The sequence below is a fragment of the Patagioenas fasciata genome, chromosome 37, assembly GCF_037038585.1.
Source record: "Patagioenas fasciata isolate bPatFas1 chromosome 37, bPatFas1.hap1, whole genome shotgun sequence".
Taxonomy (NCBI): domain Eukaryota; kingdom Metazoa; phylum Chordata; class Aves; order Columbiformes; family Columbidae; genus Patagioenas; species Patagioenas fasciata.
Genome location: NC_092556.1, coordinates 611,629 through 633,964, shown reverse-complemented (window position 1 = coordinate 633,964; position 22,336 = coordinate 611,629). Strand labels below are relative to the sequence as shown.

General features: G+C 48.6%; 1 protein-coding gene across 1 annotated transcript in view; it reads left to right on the top strand.

The window, feature by feature from the left end:
• The window catches only part of EIF3CL (eukaryotic translation initiation factor 3 subunit C like), a 58,122-nt gene that overhangs the window by 10,541 nt on the left and 25,245 nt on the right, over positions 1-22,336 (top strand). The window contains exons 4-14 of the mRNA XM_071801335.1: positions 980-1,172; positions 4,281-4,406; positions 5,189-5,240; positions 6,872-6,908; positions 7,370-7,460; positions 9,451-9,569; positions 10,540-10,681; positions 12,906-13,009; positions 15,264-15,405; positions 18,222-18,347; positions 20,298-20,391. Coding sequence (XP_071657436.1) covers positions 980-1,172; positions 4,281-4,406; positions 5,189-5,240; positions 6,872-6,908; positions 7,370-7,460; positions 9,451-9,569; positions 10,540-10,681; positions 12,906-13,009; positions 15,264-15,405; positions 18,222-18,347; positions 20,298-20,391 — 1,226 coding nt within the window. The remainder of the gene's footprint in view (positions 1-979; positions 1,173-4,280; positions 4,407-5,188; positions 5,241-6,871; positions 6,909-7,369; positions 7,461-9,450; positions 9,570-10,539; positions 10,682-12,905; positions 13,010-15,263; positions 15,406-18,221; positions 18,348-20,297; positions 20,392-22,336) is intronic.

Here is a 22,336-nt window from a genome sequence, read left to right as displayed (position 1 = left end):
TTCTGCCCCATTTTTGCCACTTTAGACCCCAAATTTCCCCTCATTTTCTGCCCCGTTCTCCCCATATTTTAGGCCCAAATTTCCCCCCATTTTCTGCCCCATTTGCCCCATTTTAGGCCCAAATTTCACCCCATTTTGCTCCCCATTTTCTGCCCCATTTCCACCAGTTTAGGCCCCAAATTTCCAGCCCCATTTTCTGCCCCATTTTCCGCCTTTTAGGCCCCAAATTTCCCCTCATTTTCTGCCCCGTTTTTCCCCGTTTCCAGCCCCATTTTCTGCCCCATTTTTTGCCACTTTAGACCCCAAATTTCCCCTCATTTTCTGCCCCATTTTCCCCATATTTTAGGCCTAAATTTCCCCCATTTTCTGCCCCATTTTTCCCCATTTTGTGCCCCATTTTCCCCCTTTTAAGCCCCAAATTTCACCCCATTTTCTGCCCCATTTTCTTCACTTTAGGCCCAAATTTCCCCCCATTTTCTGCCCCATTTCCCCCATTTTAGGCCCAAATTTCACCCCATTTTGCTCCCCATTTTCTGCCCCATTTCCACCACTTTAGGCCCCAAATTCTACCCCATTTTCTGCCCCATTTTTCCCCATTTTCTGCCCCATTTGCCCCCTTTTAGGCCCCAAATTTCCCCTCATTTTCTGCCCCATTTTTCCCCATTTCCAGCCCCATTTTCTGCCCCATTTTTGCCACTTTAGGCCCCAAATTTCCCCTCATTTTCTGCCCCATTTTCCCCATATTTTAGGCCCAAATTTCCCCCCATTTTGTGCCCCATTTGCTCCACTTTAGAGCCCAATTTTTCCACCATATTTCGCCCCATTTTCGCCCCATTTTCGCCCCATTTTCGCCCCATTTTCGCCCCATTTTCGCCCCATTTTCGCCCGATTTTCGCCCAATTTTCACCCGATTTTCGCCCAGTTTTCTCCCCACTCACTGCCCCACATCTCCCCCCATTGTGACCCCCATGTCCCCCAGGTTCGAGGAGCTGTCGGGCCTGATCCGCTCCCTCCGGAACGCCATGAAGATCCGGGACGTCCCGCGCTGCCTGGAGGAATTCGAGGGGCTGGGCCGGGCCTGGGCCAAGGCCCGGGGGGTGGTGGGGGACGGGGGGGGGACCCCGCGCTTCTACCTCCGCATCCTGGCCGACCTGGAGGATTTCCTCAACGAGGTGGGGGGGATCTGTGGGGCAGAGGGGGGGGAGCTATGGGTCCAAATATGGGGCGGATCGGATGTGAGATGGCGGAGATATGGGGGTTGGAAGTTGGGCCAAATTTGGGGCCTAATGTGGGGGAATGGGGCTGGGGTTGGGGTGGGGGGTGGGGCAGGGGGTGGGGAGCTATGGGGTGAAATGTGGGGCGGGTCGGGTGTAAAATGGTGGAGATATGGGGGGAGGAGTTGGGGGTAATGGGGTGGGAATTGGGGTAGAAAATGGGGAGCAATGGGGCTGGGGTTGGGGTGGGGGGTGGGGCAGGGGGTGGGGAGCTATGGGGTGAAATGTGGGGCGGATCGGGTGTAAGGTGGCGGAGATATGGGGGTGGGAAGTGGGGCCAAATTTGGGGCCTAAAGTGGGGAAAATGGGGCAGAATTTGAGGTACAAGATGGGGCAGAATGTGGGGAGCTGTGGGGTGAAATGTGGGGAGAATGGGGTGAAATTTGGACCTAAAATGGGGAAAATGGGGCTCAAAATGGGGTGAAATTTGGGCCTAAAATGGGGCAGAAAAAGGGGTGAAATTTGGGGCCTAAAATGGGGGAAAATGGGGCAGAAAATGGGGTGAAATTTGGGCCTAAAATGGGGCTCAAAATGGGGTGAAATTTGGGCCTAAAATGGGGCAGAAAATGGGGTGAAATTTGGGCCTAAAATGAGGAAAACTGGGGCAGAAAATGGGGTGAAATTTGGGCCTAAAATGGGGAAAAATGGGGCAGAAAATGGGGTGAAATTTGGGCCTAAAATGGGGCAGAAAATGGGGAAAAATGGGGCTCAAAATGGGGTGAAATTTGGGCCTAAAATGGGGTGAGTGGGGCAGAAAATGGGGTGAAATTGGGGCCTAAAATGAGGCAGAAAAGGGGGTGAAATTTGGGGCCTGAAATGATAGAAATGGGGCAGAAAATGGGGTGGAAAATGGGGATCAGTGGGGCAGAAAATGGGGTAAAATTTGGGCCTAAAATGGGGCAGAAAATGGGGGGAAGTTTGGGGCCTAAAATGGGGAAACTGGGGCAGAAAATGGGGTGAAATTTGGGCCTAAAATGGGGCAGAAAAAGGGGTGAAATTTGGGGCCTAAAATGGGGAAAAATGGGGCAGAAAATGGGGTGAAATTTGGGCCTAAAATGGGGCAGAAAATGGGGTGAAATTTGGGCCTAAAATGGGGTGAAATTTGGGCCTAAAATGGGGGAAAATGGGGCTCAAAATGGGGTGAAATTTGGGGCCTAAAATGACAGAAATGGGGCAGAAAATGGGGTGGAAAATGGGGAAACTGGGGCAGAAAATGGGGTGAAATTTGGGCCTAAAATGGGGAAAAATGGGACAGAAAATGGGGTGAAATTTGGGCCTAAAATGGGGGAAAATGGGGCTCAAAATGGGGTGAAATTTGGGGCCTAAAATGGGGCAGAAAATGGGGTGAAATTTGGGCCTAAAATGGGGAAACTGGGGCAGAAAATGGGGTGAAATTTGGGGCCTAAAATGGGGCAGAAAATGGGGAAAAATGGGGCTCAAAATGAGGTGAAATTTGGGCCTAAAATGGGGCGAGTGGGGCAGAAAATTGGGTGAAATTTGGACCTAAAATGGGGCAGAAAAAGGGGTGAAATTTGGGGCCTAAAATGGGGAGAAATGGGGCAGAAAGTGGGGTGAAATTTGGACCTAAAATGGGGCAGAAAATGGGGAACAATGGGGCTCAAAATGAGGTGAAATTTGGGCCTAAAATGGAGGAAATGAGGTAGAAAATGGGGCACAAATTGAGGTAAAATTTGGGGCGTAAATTGGGACAAATGGGGCAGAAAAGGGGGTGAAATTTGGGCCTAAAATGGGGTGAGTGGGGCAGAAAATGGGGTGAAATTTGGGACCTAAAATGGGGCAGAAAATGGGGTGAATTTGGGCCTAAAATGGAGGAAATGGGGCAGAAAATGGGGCACAAATTGAGGTAGAATTTGGGGCCTAAATTGGGACAAATGGGGCAGAAAATGGGGTGAAATTTGGGCCTAAAATGGGGAAAAATGGGGTGAAAAATGGGGCGGAATTTGGGGCCTAAAATGGGGCAAAACTTGGAGAAAATGGGGCAGATTTGGGTCAGTTTTGGCGGGAAAGCGACACCACAGACGGGATCTGTGGGGCAGAACCGGGGCCTCAAATTTGGGCTGAAATTGGGGGATTTTGGGGCTCAAATTCTCAGTTGTGAGGTGAAACTTTTTTGGGGTGAAATTGGGCGTTTTGGGGACTCAAATTGGGGCTTTTTACCTCAAATTTGTGGCTTTTTGGGCCCAAATTTGTGCCCTTTAGGCCTCAAATTGATCATTTAGGCCTCAAATTGGGCCTTTAGGCCTGAAATTTGTCGTTTTTTGGGTGAAATTGGGGGATTTTTGGGCTCAAATTCTCAGTTTTGTGGTGAAAATTTTTGGGGTGAAATTGGGCGTTTTGGGGCCTCAAATTGGGGCTTTTTACCTCAAATTTGTGGCTTTTTGGGCCTAAATTTGTGCCCTTTAGGCCTCAAATTGATCATTTAGGCCTCAAATTGGGCCTTTAGGCCTCAAATTTGTCGCTTTTTGGGTTGAAATTGGGGGATTTTTGGGCTCAAATTCTCAGTTTTGAGGTGAAACTTTTTTGGGGTGAAATTGGGCGTTTTGGGGCCTCAAATTGGGGCTTTTTGCCTCAAATTTGTGGCTTTTTGGACCCAAATTTGTGCCCTTTAGGCCTCAAATTGATCATTTAGGCCTCAACTTGGGCCTTTAGGCCTCAAATTTGTCGCTTTTTGGGTTGAAATTGGGGATTTTTGGGCTCAAATTCTCAGTTTTGTGGTGAAACTTTTTTTGGGGTGAAATTGGGCGTTTTGGGGACTCAAATTGGGGCTTTTTACCTCAAATTTGTGGCTTTTTGGACCCAAATTTGAGCCTTTTAGGCCTCAAATTGATCGTTTAGGCCTCAACTTGGGCCTTTTAGGCCTCAAATCTCTTCATTTTGGGCCTAAATTTGGGGTTTTTTGGGTTGGAAAGTGGGGTTTTTTGGGTCGCTCGACATCCCTATGGGTCCCTCATGATCTATGGGTCGATCTATGGGTCTGCCCCACAGCTCTGGGAGGACAAAGAGGGCAAGAAGCGAATGCACAAGAACCACGCCAAGGCCCTCGGGAGCCTGCGCCAGAAGATCCGCAAATACAACCGGGACTTCGAGGGCGCCATCGCCGCCTATCGGCTGGTACGTGTGGGGCAGGATCTATGGGGCAGCCCCATAGCGGCCTTGGGGGCGTTTTGGGGGGGATTTGGGGGGGTTTGGGGGTAGAAATCGCGACTTTTCGGGGGGAAATTTGGGCTCTCTGGGGGAAATTTGGGCCTGTTTAGAGGCACTTGTGGGGTGGGATCTATGGGGCAGCCCCATAGCAGGAGGTTCACCCCCCATAGAGTGACTTGAGGAGCCATTTTGGGGTGAAATTGGGCATTTTGGGGGTCAAAATTGGGTCTTTTGGGGTCAAATTGGGGCCTATTTAGGTCACTTGTGGGGCGGGATCTATGGGGCAGCCCCATAGTGGGGGGTTCACACCCCATAGAATGCAATGAGGAGCCATTTTGGGGTGAAATTGGGCATTTTGGGGGTCAAAATTGGGTCTTTTGGGGTCAAATTTGGGCCTATTTAGGTCACTTGTGGGGCGGGATCTATGGGGCAGCCCCATGGGGGGGGTTCACACCCCATAGAGTGAATGGAGGAGCCATTTTGGGGTGAAATTGGGCGTTTTTGGGGTCAAAATTGGGTCCTTTGGGGTCAAATTGGGGCCTATTTGGAGTCACTTATGGGGCGGGATCTATGGGGCAGCCCCATAGCGGGGGGTTCACCCCCCATAGAGTGAATGGAGGAGCCATTTTGGGGCTGAAATTGGGGGTTTTGGGGGTGAAATTGGGGGTTTTTGGGTGTTTTGGTGGCTACTTGTGGGTCAGATCTATGGGGCGGGATCTGTGGGGCTGCCCCACACGTTCCATCCGCAGAACCCGGAGCTGTCGGACGACGATGAGGACAAAAAGAGCCGAGACTCGGAGGGTGAGGCCATGGGGCGGGATCTATGGGGCAGCCCCATAGATGGGGGGGGTGACCCATAGGATGGGCGGGAACGGCGTTTTGGGGGGAAATTGAGGGGTTTGGGGGTCAAATTTGGGCTTTTTGGGGGCGAAATTCAGAACTTTGGGGGAAATTTGAAATTTTGGGGGAAATTCAGAATTTTGGGGGAAATTCAAAAACTTTGGGGGGAAATTTGAAATTTTTTGGGGAAATTTGAAGTTTTGGGGGGAAATTCAAAAATTTTGGGGGAAATTCAAAATTTTGGGGGGAAATTCAAAATTTTGGGGGAAATTCAAAATTTGGGGGGAAATACAAAATTTTGGGGGGAAATTCAGAATTTTGGGGGGAAATTCAGAATTTTGGGGGAAATTCAAAAATTTTTGGGGGAAATTCAAAATTTTGGGGGGAAATTCAGAATTTTGGGGGAAATTCAAAATTTTTGGCAGGAAATTTGAAATTTTTTGGGGAAATTCAAAATTTTGGGGGGAAATTCAATATTTTTGGGGGAAATACAAAAATTTTTGGGGGAAATTTGAATTTTTTGGGGGAAATTCAAAATTTTTGGGGGCAATTTGGGTTCTTGGGGGAAAATTTAGAATTTAGGGAAAAATTTTATATTTTCAGTCAAAACCTAAAATTTTGGGTCAAAATTTAAAAATTTAGGGGCAAAATTTAAGATTTTTGCTTAAAATTTTAAAATTTTGGGGCAAAATTTAAGATTTTGTGGCAAAATTTAAAATTTGGGGGGCAAAATGCAAAATTTTGGGGCAAAATTCAAGTTCCTGGCGGGAAATTTGGGGTAAAATACAAAATTTTTGGTAAAAATTCAAAATTTTGGGGGAAAATTTGTTTTTGGTGCCAAAATTTTAATTTTTAGAATTGAAATTAAATTTTGAGGCAAAATTGTTTTGTAGGAGTGGAAAATTTTGGTTTTTTGCTGAAATTTGGGATTTTGGGGTGAAATTGGGTTTTTTTGTGGTAAAATTTGGGCGTTTTGGGGAAAATTTGTGGGTTTGGGGGGCTGAAATTGCATTTTTGGGGCTGAAATTTGGGGTAAAATCGTCAATTTGGGATAAAATTGGAGGTTTTGGGGGTAAAATTGGCTTTTTTGGGGTAAAAATGGAGATTTTGAGGGATAAAATTGGACTTTTTGAGGTAAAATTCAGGGTTTTTGGGCTGAAATTGTTGGGGTTTTGGGGGAAATTGAGGTTGTTGAGGTAAAATTGGGGATTTGGGGATAAAATTGGGGTTTTTTGAGGTGAAATTGTGGATTTTGGGGGTAAAATTGGCATTTTTGAGGTGAATTTGGGGTTTTTTGAGGAAAATTGGTGGGTTTTTGAGGTAAATTTGGGTTTCTTTGAGGTAAATTTGGGGTTTTTTTGAGGTAAATTTGGGGTTTTTTGAGGTAAATTTGATGTATTTTGAGGGAAATTTGGTGACTTTTGAGGGAAATTTGGGATTTTTTAGGTAAATTTGGGGTTTTTTGAGGTAAATTTGGGGTTTTTGAGGTAAGTTTGGTGGTTTTTGAGGTAAATTTGGGGGTTTTTGAGGTAAATTTGGGGGGTTTTGAGGTAAATTTGGGTTTTTTTGAGGTAAATTTGGTGGTTTTTGAGGTAAATTTGGGATTGAGGTAAATTTGGTGATTTTGAGGTAAATTTGGGTTTTTTGTGGTAAATTTGTGGGGTTTTGAGGCAAATTTGGGCGTTTTTGAGGTAAATTTGATGGTTTTTGAGGTAAATTTGGGGTTTTTTGAGGCAAATTTGGGATTTTTTGAGTCAAATTTGTGGTTTTTGAGGCAAATTTGGGCATTTTTGAGATAAATTTGATGTTTTTTGAGGTAAATTTGGGTGTTTTTGAGGTAAATTTGGGTGTTCTTGAGGTAAATTTGGGCCTTTTGGCGGGAAACCCCTTCTTTTGGCGGGAATTGTGCTTTTTGGCGGGAAATCCTGTCAGCTCCTTACAGCTCAGAGATTTCGGGTGAAATCGGGTATTTTGGGGGCAAAATTGTGCTTTTTGGGGTCAAAATTTGGTATTTTTGAGGTAAAATTGACGGTTTTGAGGTAAAATTGATGCTTTTTTAACCAAAATCGGTGTTTTTTGCCCCATTTCAGGCTCCTCGCTATCGGGGGGGAGGGGGACGATGACGTCTCGGCCTTTTTGAAGAAGAAGGAGGAGCGGGGGAGGGGCCAACGACCCCCCCAGGTACTTATGGGGCGGGATCTATGGGGTGGGATCTATGGGGCAGCTTATGGGGCCCAGGGGGTGAAAATGGACCCAATTTTGGGGCAAAACGGGGCAGATTTGGGTCAGTTTGACGCTCCCGATAGGATCCCGGGGTGGGTTCTATGGGGTGGGATCTATGGGGGTGAAATTTGGGGTGAAATTGAGGGGTTTGGGGTGCAATCTTTTAGGGGTTAAATGGGGTGGTTTGGGGGCTTAAATTTGGGGTTTTTTGGGGGTGGAATTTGGGTTTTTTGGGGTGAAATTTGAGGTTTTTTGGGGTGAAAATTGGGGTTTTTTGGGGTTAAATTGGGTGTTTTTTAGGCCCAAAATGGGGCGTTTTGGGCTGGAATTTCCCCAAATTTTCGCTCAGGATCTATGGGGCTGGGATGTGTGGGGCAGGGATGTGTGGGGAGCAAAAAAGGACCCAGTTTGGGGTGAAATTTGGGGTTTTTGGGGGTGAAATTGGGGTTTTTTGGGGTTAAATTGTGTTGTTTGGGGCCTGAAATGGGGTGGTTTTTAGGCCCAAAATTGGGCGTTTTGGGCTTAAATTTCACCAAATTTTCACTCAGGATTTATGGGGCTGGGATGTGTGGGGCAGGGATGTGTGGGGAGCAAAAGGGGACCCAGTTTGGGGTGAAATTTGGGGGTTTTTGGGGTGAAAATTGAGGTTTTTTGGGCCTGAAATCAGGTGGTGTTTTAGGCCTGGAGTTGGTTGGTTTTAGGCCCAAAATGGGGCGTTTTGGGCTGAAATTTCCCCAAATTTTCACTCAGGATCTATGGGGCTGGGATGTGTGGGGCAGGGATGTGTGGGGAGCAAAAGGGGACCCAGTTTGGGGTGAAATTTGGGGTTTTGGGGGTGAAATTGGGGTTTTTTGGGGTTAAATTGTGTTGTTTGGGGCCTGAAATGGGGTGGTTTTTAGGCCCAAAATTGGGCGTTTTGGGCTTAAATTTCACCAAATTTTCACTCAGGATTTATGGGGCTGGGATGTGTGGGGCAGGGATGTGTGGGGAGCAAAAGGGGACCCAGTTTGGGGTGAAATTTGGGGGTTTTTGGGGTGAAAATTGAGGTTTTTTGGGCCTGAAATCGTGTGGTTTTTAGGCCTGGAGTTGGTTGGTTTTAGGTCCAAAATTGGGCGTTTTGGGCTGGAATTTCCCCAAATTTTCGCTCAGGATCTATGGGGCTGGGATGTGTGGGGCAGGGATGTGTGGGGAGCAAAAGGGGACGCAGTTTGGGGTGAAATTTGGGGTTTTTTGGGGTGAAAATTGAGGTTTTTTGGGCCTGAAATCAGGTGGTGTTTTAGGCCCAAAATTGGGCGTTTTGGGCTGGAATTTCACCAAATTTTTGCTCAGGATCTATGGGGCTGGGATGTGTGGGGCAGGGGTGTGTGGGGCAGGTTATGGGGAGCAAAAGGGGACGCAGTTTGGGGTGAAATTTGGGGTTTTTTGGGCCTGAAATGGTGTGGTTTTTAGGCCCAAAATCGGGGGTTTTGGGCTGGAATTTCCCCAAATTTTCGCTCGGGATCTATGGGGCTGGGATGTGTGGGGCAGGGATGTGTGGGGCAGGTTATGGGGAGCAAAAAGGGACCCAGTTTGGGGTGAAATTTGGGGGTTTTTGGGGTGAAATTGGGGGTTTTGGGGCTGAAATGGATGATGATGATGATGTGTAGGCCAAAGGCCTTGGTGTCGCTATGGGGCAGGATCTATGGGTCTGGGGGGGGGGTTTTATGGGTCTGGGGGTCCCATATGGGTCCGGGGGGGTTCACTTATGGGTCTGGGGTCACTTATGGGTCTGGGGGGCATCACTTATGGGTCAAACCCATCAATTCCTATAAGGCGATGATGATGATGATCGGTAGGCCCAAGGCCTTTATGTCGCTATGGGGCAGAATCTATGGGTCTGGGGGGGATTTTATGGGTCTGGGGGTCACTTATGGGTCTGGGGGGGTTCACTTATGGGTCTGACCCCCAGGATGAGGACGAGGATGACGAAGATGACGAAGATTGGGGCGACTCGGACTCGGAGTCGGATTCAGAGTCGGATGAAGACGACGGGAAATTCACCTCCTTGGCCTCCAAATTCCTCAAAAAGTAACGGGGACCCACACATGTGGGGCTGGGGGGGACCCATAAGTATGGGGGTGACCCCCAAGTGTGGGGCTGAGGGGGAAAAATGGGGGAAAACGGGGGGAAAATGGGGTAAAATGGCCTAGAAAGGGGTTGGGGTGGGAAGGGCTCTATGGGTTTTCTATGGGGTTTATGGCTTATTTATGGGGTCTGTGGGTTCTCTATGGGTCTGGGCTGCCCCATAGATGTGGGGCTGACCCCCACGTGTCCGTTTGACCCATAGAGATGGGAATAATTGGGATAAAAGGGGCAGAAATGGCCATGGGGAGAAGATGGGGCCTATGAGGCCTATGGCTTTTCTATGGGACCTATGGCTTCTCTATGGGGTTTATGAGTTATTTATGGGGTCTATGGGTCTGAGCTGCCCCATAGATGTGGGGCTGACCCCCAAGTGTCCGTTAACCCCATAAAACCAAGAGAAAATGGGTCAAAAAGGCCAAAAATGACCTGAGAAGGGTGAAGGTTTCCATGGGGCCTATGGGTTTTCTATGGGGTTTATGGCTTATTTATGTGGTCTATGGGTTTCCTATGGGTCTGGGCTGCCCCATAGATGTGGGGCTGACCCCCAAGTGTCCGTTTGACCCATAGAAATGGGAATAATTGGGATAAAAGGGGCAGAAATGGCCATGGGGAGAAGATGGGGCCTATGGGGCCTATGGCTTTTCTATGGGACCTATGGCTTCACTATGGGGTTTATGAGTTATTTATGGGGTCTATGGGTCTGAGCTGCCCCATAGATGTGGGGCTGACCCCCAAGTGTCCGTTAACCCCATAAAACCAAGAGAAAATGGGTCAAAAAGGCCAAAAATGACCTGAGAAGGGTGAAGGTTTCCATGGGGCCTATGGGTTTTCTATGGGGTTTATGGCTTATTTATGGGGTCTATGGGTTCCCTATGGGTCTGGGCCGCCCCCTAAGTGTGGGTCTGACCCCCAGGGACGACGACAAGCGGGGGGGCGAGCGGAAGAAGGAGGAGAAGGCCCGGAAGAAGCTGGATCGGCGCAGCCGGCGGCCCGAGGAGGAGGAGGAAGAGGAAGGAGAATGGGAGAAGGTCAAGGGCGGCGTCCCCGTGGCCAAGGTGGGTTGGGGGGCACGATCAGTGGGGCCCGGACCCATAGCGGGGGGAATGGGGGTGGAATTTGGGGGGTTCGGGGGGGTTTGGTGGGGTTTGGTTGGGGGACAAGATGGCGGCCACAAAATGGCCTCGAAACTCAAGATGGCGGCGCCAAAATCGCCTTAAAATCCAAAGTTATGGCCTCAAAAGGCTTCAAAATCATTTTATGACTAAAAAAGGGGGTTTTAGGTGAATTTTATGAGGAAATTTGGGGCGAAAAAGCCCAAAATTGGGGCTCCCGTAGGCGCCATTTTGAGGCCTAGAAGTGGTTGGTTTGGGGTCAAAATGGCGGCACCAAAATCACCTTAAAATACAAAATTATGGCCTCAAAAGGCTTCAAAATCATTTTATGACTAAAAAAGGGGATTTTAAGTTAATTTTGTGAGGAAATTTGGGGTGAAAAAGCCCAAAATTGGGGCTCCTGGAGTGGTTGAGCTGGGGACAAAATGGCGGCACCAAAATGGCCTCGAAACTCAAGATGGCGGCACCAAAATCGTCTTAAAATACAAAGTTATGGCCTCAAAAGGCTTCAAAATCGTTTTATGACTAAAAAAGGGGATTTTAGGTTAATTTTGTGAGGAAATTTGGGGTGAAAAAGCCCAAGATTGGGGCTCCTGGAGGCGCCATTTTGCTCCCAATTGGTGCCTTTTAGGCCTTAAATTGGACCTTTTAGGCCTTAACTTGGGCCTTTAGGCCTCAAATTGGGGCTTTTAGGCCTCAAATTTGGGTCGAAATGGGGGATTTTTGGGCTGAAATCGGCACTTTTGTGGCAAAACTTTTTTGGGGTGAAATTGGGTGATTTTGGGAGTCAAATTGAGGCTTTTTGACTCAAATTTCTCAGCTTTTGGGGCCCAAATTTGGGTCTTTTAGGCCTTCACTTGGCCCTTTAGGCCTCAAATTGGGGCCTTTTGGCCTCAAATTGGACCTTTTTGCCTCAAATTGGGGCTTTTAGGCCTCAAATTGGGGCTTTTAGGCCTCAAATTTGTCGCTTTTTGGGTTGAAATTGGGCATTTTGGGGCTGAAATTGTTTTCTGGGCTGAAATTGGGGATTTTTGGGGCTGAAATTGTGCATTTTGGGTTCAAATTTGTCACTTTTTGGGGGTTTGTCACCAAATTCACCTCAGGGCACAAAATGGCGCCTCCAGGAGCCCCGATTTTGGGCTTTTTCGCCCCAAATTTCCTCATAAAATCAAATTAAAACCCCCTTTTTTAGTCATAAAATGATTTTGATGCTTTATGGCCCCATTATTTTGTATTTTAAGGCGATTTTTGAGCTGCCATTTTGTGTTTTGAGGCCATTTTGGCGCCGCCATTTTGTCCCCAAACCAACCACTTCTAGGCCTCAAAATTTCACCCCCAGAACCCCTAATTTTGGGCTTTTTTGCCTCATTTTCCTCACAAAATTAACTTAAAACCCCCTTTTTTAGTCATAAAATGATTTTGAGTCCCCTTCTGCCGCCATTTTGTGTTCTGAGGCCATTTTGGCGCCGCCATTTTGTCCCCAAACCAACCACTTTTAGGCCTCAAAATTTCACCCCTAGAATCCCCAATTTTGGGCTTTTTCGCCCCAAATTTCCTCATAAAATTAAGTTAAAAACCCCTTTTTTAATTATAAAATGATTTTGATGCCCATTGTGCCGCCATTTTGTGTTTTGAGGCCATTTTGGCGCCGCCATTTTGTCCCCAAACCAACCACTTTTAGGCCTCAAAATTTCACCCCTAGAATCCCCAATTTTGGGCTTTTTCGCCCCAAATTTCCTCATAAAATCAAATTAAAAACCCCTTTTTTAATCATAAAATGATTTTGAGTCCCCTTGTGCCGCCATTTTGTGTTTTGAGGCCATTTTGGCGCCGCCATTTTGTCCGCCAAGCCAACCACTTTAGGCCTTAAAATTTCACCCCCAGAACCCCCAATTTTGGGCTTTTTGGCCTCATTTTCCTCACAAAATTAACTTAAAAACCCCTTTTTTAATTATAAAATGATTTTGATGCCCATTGTGCCACCATTTTGTGTTTTGAGGCCATTTTGGCGCCGCCATTTTGTCCCCAAACCAACCACTTCTAGGCCTCAAAATTTCACCCCCAGAACCCCCGATTTTGGGGTTTTTTGGGGTGAATTTCACGATTTTTGCGTTAATTTTGTTAATTTAACGACGGAAATGGTTGAAATTCGCGATCTATGGGGCAGGAGAAGCCCAAGATGTTCGCCAAGGGCACCGAAATCGACCACGCGGCCGTCGTCAAGAAACTCAATGAGATCCTGCAGGCCCGGGGCAAAAAGGGCACGGATCGGTGGGTGTGGGGCAGGATCTATGGGGCAGGACCTATGGGGCGACGTATGGGGCGCAGGCGGTGACAAAAGACCCGATTTTGGGGCGAAACGGGGCAGATTTGGGGCGATTTGATGCGCCCGATAGGATCCTGGGGTTGGTTCTGTGGGGTGGAATGGGGGGTAAATTTGGGGTGAAGTGGGGGGTTTGGGGGGGGGATGTGATGGGGGATTAAATGGGGGGTTTGGGGTCATATTTGGGGGTTTTTGGGGTGAAATTGGGGGTTTTTGGGGGTGAAATTGGGGGTTTTTAGGGCCTAGAATTGGGTGGATTTTGGGGCCAAAATTGAGCATTTTGAGCTCAAATTTTACCGGAGTTTCACTCAAAATCTGTGGGGCTGGGATATGTGGGTCAGGGGTGTGTGGGGCAGGTTATGGGGAACAAAACGGGGCCCATTTTGGGGTAAAATTGTCTGTTTTAGGGATAAAATTGGGTGGTTTTGGAGCCTAAAATCAGGTGGATTTGGGGCCTGGAATTGGTTGAATTTTAGGCCCCAAATCGGGCGTTTTGAGCCCAAATTTCACCGGAATTTCGCTCAAAATCTATGGGGCTGGGATATGTGGGTCAGGGGCGTGTGGGGCAGGTTATGGGGAGCAAAAAGAGACCCAATTTGGGGAGAAATCAGTGCTTTTTGGGATAAAATTGAAGGTTTTTTGGGCGTGGAATTGGTTGAATTTTAGGCCCCAAATCGGGCGTTTTGAGCCCAAATTTCACCGGAATTTCGCTCGAAATCCATGGGGCTGGGATATGTGGGTCAGGGGCGTGTGGGGAGCAAAAAGGGGACCCATTTTGGGGCAAAATTGGGGATTTTTGGGGTGAAATCGGGAGCTTTTTGGGCCTGAAGTTGGGTGATTTAGGGCCTGGAATTGGGTGAATTTTAGGCCCCAAATCGGGCGTTTTGAGCCCAAATTTCACCGGAATTTCGCTCGAAATCTATGGGGCTGGGATATGTGGGTCAGGGGCGTGTGGGGCAGGTTATGGGGAACAAAACGGGGCCCATTTTGGGGTAAAATTGTCTGTTTTAGGGATAAAATTGGGTGGTTTTGGAGCCTAAAATCAGGTGGATTTGGGGCCTGGAATTGGTTGAATTTTAGGCCCCAAATCGGGCGTTTTGAGCCCAAATTTCACCGGAATTTCGCTCAAAATCTATGGGGCTGGGATATGTGGGTCAGGGGCGTGTGGGGCAGGTTATGGGGAGCAAAAAGAGACCCAATTTGGGGAGAAATCAGTGCTTTTTGGGATAAAATTGAAGGTTTTTTGGGCGTGGAATTGGTTGAATTTTAGGCCCCAAATCGGGCGTTTTGAGCCCAAATTTCACCGGAATTTCGCTCAGGATCTATGGGGCTGGGATATGTGGGTCAGGGGCGTGTGGGGAGCAAAAAGGGGACCCATTTTGGGTTGAAATTGGGGTTTTTTGGGGTGAAATCGGGAGGTTTTTGGGCCTGAAGTTGGGTGATTTAGGGCCTGGAATTGGTTGAATTTTAGGCCCCAAATCGGGCGTTTTGAGCCCAAATTTCACTGGAATTTCGCTCGAAATCCATGGGGCTGGGATATGTGGGTCAGGGGCGTGTGGGGCAGGTTATGGGGAACAAAACGGGGCCCATTTTGGGGTAAAATTGTCTGTTTTAGGGATAAAATTGGGTGGTTTTGGAGCCTAAAATCAGGTGGATTTGGGGCCTGGAATTGGTTGAATTTTAGGCCCCAAATCGGGCGTTTTGAGCCCAAATTTCACCGGAATTTCGCTCAAAATCTATGGGGCTGGGATATGTGGGTCAGGGGCGTGTGGGGCAGGTTATGGGGAGCAAAAAGAGACCCAATTTGGGGAGAAATCAGTGCTTTTGGGGATAAAATTGAAGGTTTTTTGGGCGTGGAATTGGTTGAATTTTAGGCCCCAAATCGGACGTTTTGAGCCCAAATTTCACCGGAATTTCGCTCAGGATCTATGGGGCTGGGATATGTGGGTCAGGGACGTGTGGGGAGCAGAAAGGGGACCCATTTTGGGTTGAAATTGGGGTTTTTTGGGGTGAAATCGGGAGGTTTTTGGGCCTGAAGTTGGGTGATTTAGGGCCTGGAATTGGGTGAATTTTAGGCCCCAAATCGGGCGTTTTGAGCCCAAATTTCACCGGAATTTCGCTCGAAATCCATGGGGCTGGGATATGTGGGTCAGGACCACCCGGGGCACGACCTGTGGGTCAATCTATGGGTCTGCCCCACAGCGCGGGGCAGATCGAGCTCCTCCAGCTCCTGGTGGCCGTGGCCCATGAGCACAATTTGGGGGCCGCCCTAGAGGTCAAGATCAAGTTCAACATCATCGCCTCGCTCTACGACTACAACCCCAACCTGGCGGCCTACATGAAGGTGTGGGGCGGGATCTATGGGGCAGACCCATAGCGGGGGGGTTGGTTTGATATGGGGTGAAAATGGGGTGGAATTTGGGGTTTTTGGGGGGGAAATTTGGGGGTTTTGGGGGGAATTTGGGGGGTTGGGGAGGGGGGTGTGGGGCGGGATCTATGGGGCAGACCCATAGCGGGGGGGTTGGTTTGATATGGGGTGAAAATGGGGTGGAATTTGGGGGTTTGGGGGGGAATTTGGGGGTTTTGGGGGTGAAATTTGGGGGTTTTGGGGGTGAAATTTGGGGGTTTTGGGGGGGTTGTGGAGGGGGGTGTGGGGCGGGATCTGTGGGGCAGACCCATAGCGGGGGGGTTGGTTTGATATGGGGTGAAAATGGGGTGGAATTTGGGGTTTTTGGGGGGGAATTTGGGGGTTTTGGGGGGGAAATTTGGGGGTTTTGGGGGGAAATTTGGGGGTTTTGGGGGGAAAATTGGGGGTTTTGGGGGTGAAATTTGGGGGTTTTGGGGGGGTTGTGGAGGGGGGTGTGGGGCGGGATCTATGGGGCAGACCCATAGCGGGGGGGTTGGTTTGATATGGGGTGAAAATGGGGTGGAATTTGGGGTTTTTGGGGTGGAATTTGGGGTTTTGGGGGGAAATTTGGGGGTTTTGGGGGTGAAATTTGGGGGTTTTGGGGGGGATGTGGAGGGGGGTGTGGGGCGGGATCTATGGGGCAGACCCATAGCGGGGGGGTTGGTTTGATATGGGGTGAAAATGGGGTGGAATTTGGGGTTTTTGGGGGGAAATTTGGGGGGTTTGGGGGTGAAATTTGGGGGTTTTGGGGGGGTTGTGGAGGGGGGTGTGGGGCGGGATCTATGGGGCAGACCCATAGCGAGGGGGTTGGTTTGATATGGGGTGAAAATGGGGTGGAATTTGGGGTTTTTGGGGGGGAATTTGGGGGTTTTGGGGGTGAAATTTGGGGGTTTTGGGGGGGGAAATTGGGGATTTTTTGGAGGGGAAATTTTGGGGGAAATTGGGACTTTTGGGGGTTGAAATTTGGGGGAAATTGGGACTTTTTGGGGGGGAAATTTGGGGTGAAATTTGGGGGTGTTGGGGGGAAAATTTGGGGTTTTTGGGGGGAGAAATTGTGGGGTTTTTGGGGGAAATTTGGGGGTTTTGGGGGGAGAATTTGGGGGAAAATTGTGACTTTTTGGGGGGAAAATTTGGGGTGAAATTTGGGGGTTTGGGGGTTGAAATTTGGGGGGGTTTGGGGGGACATTGGAGCTTTTTTGAGGGGAAATTTGGGGGGGAAATTGGGACATTTTGGGGGGAAATTGGGAGATTTTGGGGTAAAATTTGGGGGGAAATGGTGACTTTTGGGGGGTTGAAATTTAGGGGTGGAATTGTGGGGTTTTTGGGGAGAAATCGCAGCTTTTTGGGGTAAAATTTGGGGGGTTTTGGGGGAGAAATTGTGACTTTTTGGGGGGGGAATTGTGAATTTTGGGGGGGAAATTTGGGGCGTTTTGGGGGGAAATTGGGAAGATTTTGGGGAGAAAATTGCGACTTTTGGGGGTGAAATTTGGGGTGGAAATTGGGACTTTTTGAGGAAAATTTGGGGGGGTTTTGGGGGGAAAAATTTGGGGGTAAAATTGCGACTTTTGGGGAGCGAAATTGCGACTTTTTGGGGTGAAATTTGGGGATTTTGGGGGGGGAATTGGGACTTTTTCGGGGTAAATTTTGGGGGAAAATGGGGACTTTGGGGGTTGAAGTTTGGGGGCGAAATTGTGAGGTTTTTGGGGGGAAATAATGAAATTTTGGGGGTGAAATTTGGGGTGGAAATTGGGACTTTTTGAGGGAAATTTGGGGGGGAAAATTTGGGGGTAAAATTGCGACTTTTGGGCAGCGAAATTGCGACTTTTTGGGGTGAAATTTGGGGATTTTAGGGGGGAATTGGGACTTTTTCGGGGCAAATTTTGGGGGGAAAATGGGGATGTTTGGGGGTTGAATTTTGGGGGCGAAATTGTGAGGTTTTTGGGGGGAAATTCTGAAATTTTGGGGGTGAAATTTGGGGTGGAAATTGGGATTTTTTGAGGAAAATTTGGGGGGAAAAATTTGGGGGTAAAATTGCGACTTTTTGGGGTGAAATTTGGGGATTTTGAGGGGGGAATTGGGACTTTTTTGGGGCAAATTTTGGGGGGAAAATGGGGACGTTTGGGGGTTGAATTTTGGGGGTGAAATTGTGAGGTTTTTGGGGGGAAATAATGAAATTTTGGGGGTGAAATTTGGGGGAGAAATTGTGATTTTTTGAGGAAAATTTGGGGGGGAAAATTTGGGGGTAAAATTGCGACTTTTGGGGAGCGAAATTGCGACTTTTTGGGGTGAAATTTGGGGATTTTGGGGGGGGAATTGGGACTTTTTCGGGGTAAATTTTGGGGGGAAAATGGGGACTTTTGGGGGTTGAATTTTGAGGGCGAAATTGTGAGGTTTTGGGGGGAAAATTCTGAAAATTTGGGGGTGAAATTTGGTTTTTTGGGGTCGAAATTGAGAATTTTGGGGTGGGGTGAAATTTGGGGTGTTTTTCGCCTCCATTTTGACCGAAAACGCCTCAGAATGGGCTCATTTTTGGCGGGAAAACGCCGCCCCGCTCGGGATCTATGGGGCAGACCCTATGGGGCTCGACCATCTATGGGTCTGCCCCATAGATTTGTTAGAATGGAGGGAAATGGAAGGATTTGAGTGGGAAGAGCGGGGATTTTGAGGCAAATTTGGGGTTTTGGGGGGCAAATTTGGGCGTTTTAAGGGGTTTTTGAGGGATGTGTGGGGCAATCTATGGGTCTGCCCCATAGCCCGAGCTGTGGCAGCGCTGCCTGTCGTGCATTGAGGAGCTTTTATCGGAGCTTTTTGCCCATCCGGAGATTTTTATCGGCGAAAACGTTTTGGAGGAATCGGAGAATCTGAGCAACCCCGAGCAGGTGGGAAATGGGGTGAAAAACGGGGTTTTTGGGTAAAAAATGGGGAGAAGTGGGGGCGGGGGGGGTGGGGGAAGGGGGTTTGGGGGGAAAAAGGGGGATTTTGGGGGGAAAAATGGGGGAAAAAGGGGGAAAATGGGGGTTTGGGGGTGTTGGGAGTTCTATGGGGTAGACCTGGTGGTCCCATTGGTTTCAATGGGGTAGACCTGGCACCCCATAGATCCCAATGGGGTTATGGGGGTTGGGGGGCACTTATGGGGCTGGGAGTTGTGGGGAGGGATCTATGGGGCCAGGGGGTGCTATGGGCTGGCACCTATGGGGCTGATCCCTATGGGGTGGCATCTATGGGGCTGAGAACATTGGGAGCTCTATGGGGTAGACCTGGTGGTCCCATTGGCTTCAATGGGGTAGACCTGGCACCCCATAGATCCCAATGGGGTTATGGGGGTTGGGGGGCACTTATGGGGCTGGGAGCTGTGGGGAGGGATCTATGGGGCCAGGGGGTGCTATGGGGCAGGTCCTATAGCTCTCACCCCTATGGGGTGGCATCTATGGGGCTGAGAACATTGGGAGCTCTATGGGGTAGACCTGGTGGTCCCATTGGGTTCAATGGGGTAGACCTGGCACCCCATAGATCCCAATGGGGTTGGGGGGCTTGGGGGGCACTTATGGGGCTGGGAGCTGTGGGGTGGGATCTATGGGGTTGGGGCAATGCTATGGGGTGGGATTTATGGGCTGGGATCTATGGGGTGGCATCTATGGGGCTGAGAACATTGGGAGCTCTATGGGGTAGACCTGGTGGTCCCATTGGCTTCAATGGGGTAGACCTGGCACCCCATAGATCCCAATGGGGTTATGGGGGTTGGGGGGCACTTATGGGGCTGGGAGCTGTGGGGAGGGATCTGTGGGGCCAGGGGGTGCTATGGGGCAGGTCCTATAGCTCTCACCCCTATGGGGTGGCATCTATGGGGCTGAGAACATTGGGAGCTCTATGGGGTAGACCTGGTGGTCCCATTGGCTTCAATGGGGTAGACCTGGCACCCCATAGATCCCAATGGGGTTATGGGGTTGGGGGGCACTTATGGGGCTGGGAGCTGTGGGGAGGCATCTATGGGGCCAGGTGGGTAATATAGGGTGGGATCTATGGGGCTGATCCCTATGGGGTGGGATCTGTGGGGCTGAGAACATTGGGAGCTCTATGGGGTAGACCTGGTGGCCCCATTGGCTTCAATGGGGTAGACCTGGCACCCCATAGATCCCAATGGGGTTATGGGGGTTGGGGGGCACTTATGGGGCTGGGAGCTGTGGGGAGGGATCTATGGGGCCAGGGGGTGCTATGGGCTGGCACCTATGGGGCTGATCCCTATGGGGTGGCATCTATGGGGCTGAGAACATTGGGAGCTCTATGGGGTAGACCTGGTGGTCCCATTGGTTTCAATGGGGTAGACCTGGCACCCCATAGATCCCAATGGGGTTATGGGGGTTGGGGGGCACTTATGGGGCTGGGAGCTGTGGGGTGGGATCTATGGGGCTGGGGCAGTGGTCACTTATGGGTCATTTTGGGGTTGTTTTGGGTCATTTTTGGGCAATTTATGGGTCTGGGGGGTCAGTTATGGGTCAGAGACGTCACTTGTGGGTCACTTATGGGTCACTTGGGGGTCACTTATGGGTCCAGAAAATCACTTATTGGTCATTTTTGGGTCATTTTGGGTCATTTTTGGGCAATTTATGGGTCTGGGGGGTCAGTTATGGGTCAGAGACGTCACTTGTGGGTCACTTATGGGTCACTTGGGGGTCACTTATGGGTCCAGAAAATCACTTATTGGTCATTTTGGGGCCGTTTTTGGGTCATTTTTGGTCATTTTTGGGTCATTTTTGGTCATTTTGGGGCCGTTTTTGGTCATTTGTGGCCATGGGGAGTCACTTATGGGTCGCTATGGGTCTGCCCCACAGCCGTACCGGGTCCGGGGCTGCATCCTCACGCTGGTGGAGCGAATGGACGAGGAATTCACCAAAATCATGCAGAACACCGACCCACATTCCCAAGGTGAGATCTATGGGGCGATCTATGGGGTGATCTATGGGTCCCAGCCCCACACATTCCATGGGTCCCCGCCCCACCCCCGGGGTGAAAATACGGAGTTTTGGGGCTTAAAAACTGACCCAAAATGTGGGGGTTTGACCCCCAAAATTCACCATTTTCTCTTCTCAGAATTTGAAATTTTACGCCCCCAAAATTCCCAATTTCGTTGCCCAAAAATCCCAAATTTTACCTCAAAAAATCCCAAATTTTACCTCAAAAAATCCCCAATTTCATCCCCCAAAAAATCCCAAATTTTACCTCAAAAAAACCCAAATTTTACTCCCCAAAAATCCCAAATTTTACCTCAAAAAATTCCCAAATTTACCCCCCAAAAAATCCCAAATTTTACCTCCAAAAATTCCCAATTTTCTCCCCCAAAAAATCCCAAATTTTACCTCAAAAAATCCCAATTTTCTCCCCCAAAAAATCCCAAATTTTATCTCAAAAAATTCCCAATTTTACCCCCCAAAAATCCCAAATTTTACCTCCAAAAATTCCCAATTTCAATGCCCAAAAATCCCAAATTTTACCTCAAAAAATTCCCAATTTCACCCCCAAAAAATCCCAAATTTTACCTCAAAAAATTCCCAATTTTCTCCCCCCAAAAAATCCCAAATTTTACCTCAAAAAATCCCCAATTTCACCCCCCAAAAAATCCCAAATTTTACCTCAAAAAATTCCCAATTTCACCCCCCAAAAAATTCCCATTTTTACGCCCCAAAAATCCCAAATTTTACCTCAAAAAATTCCCAATTTCACCCCCAAAAAATCCCAAATTTTACCTCAAAAAATCCCAATTTTCTCCCCCAAAAAACCCCAAATTTTACCTCAAAAAACCCCAAATTTTACCTCAAAAAACCCCAAATTTTACCTCAAAACCCCCCAATTTTCTCCCCCAAAACCCCCAAATTTTACCTCAAAAAAAATCCCAATTTGTTCTCCTCAAAAGTCAAAATTTCCCCCCCAAAAAACCCCAAATTTGACCCAAAATCCCCAAAATTTCCCCCCCAAAAAACCCCAAAATTTTCCCCCACAAAAATCCCCAATTTCACTCCCAAAAAACCCCAATTTTGTCCCCAAAATCCCCCTTTTTGTCCCCAAAACCCCCTCAATTTAACCAATAAACCCCCGTGGGTCGATCTATGGGTCAATCTATGGGTCCCAGCCCCACACATCCCCCTAAAGACGCCATTTTGGGTCAAGAAAACATCATTTTTGGGCCTTAAAACCACATTTTATGAGGTAAAACCAGGGCCTGTCTCCCCCGTGGGTCGATCTATGGATCAATCTATGGGTCCCAGCCCCACATATGCCCCCAAAGACGCCATTTTGGGTCAAAAAAACACCCTTTTCCCACCCCCCAATTGCCCCAAAACCGCATTTTATGAGGTAAAACCATGGCCTATCTTCCCCATGGGTCGATCTGTGGGTCAATCTATGGGTCCCAGCCCCACATGTGCCCCTAAAGACGCCATTTTGGGTCAAAAAACCACCATTTTCCCGCCCCAAAACCACATTTTATGAGGTAAAACCAGGGCCTATCTCCCCCGTGGGTCGATCTATGGGTCAGTCTATGGGTCCCAGCCCCACACATCCCCCTAAATACACCATTTTATGTTGAGAAAACACCATTTTTGGGCCCTAAAACCACATTTTATGAGGTAAAACCAGGGCCTATCTTCCCCATGGGTCGATCTATGGGTCAATCTATGGGTCCCAGCCCCACACATCCCCCTAAATACACCATTTTATGTTGAGAAAACATCATTTTGGGGCCCTAAAACCACATTTTATGAGGTAAAACCACACCCGATCTCCCCCGTGGGTCGATCTATGGGTCGATCTATGGGTCCCAGCCCCACACATCCCCCTAAATACACCATTTTATGTTGAGAAAACACCATTTTTG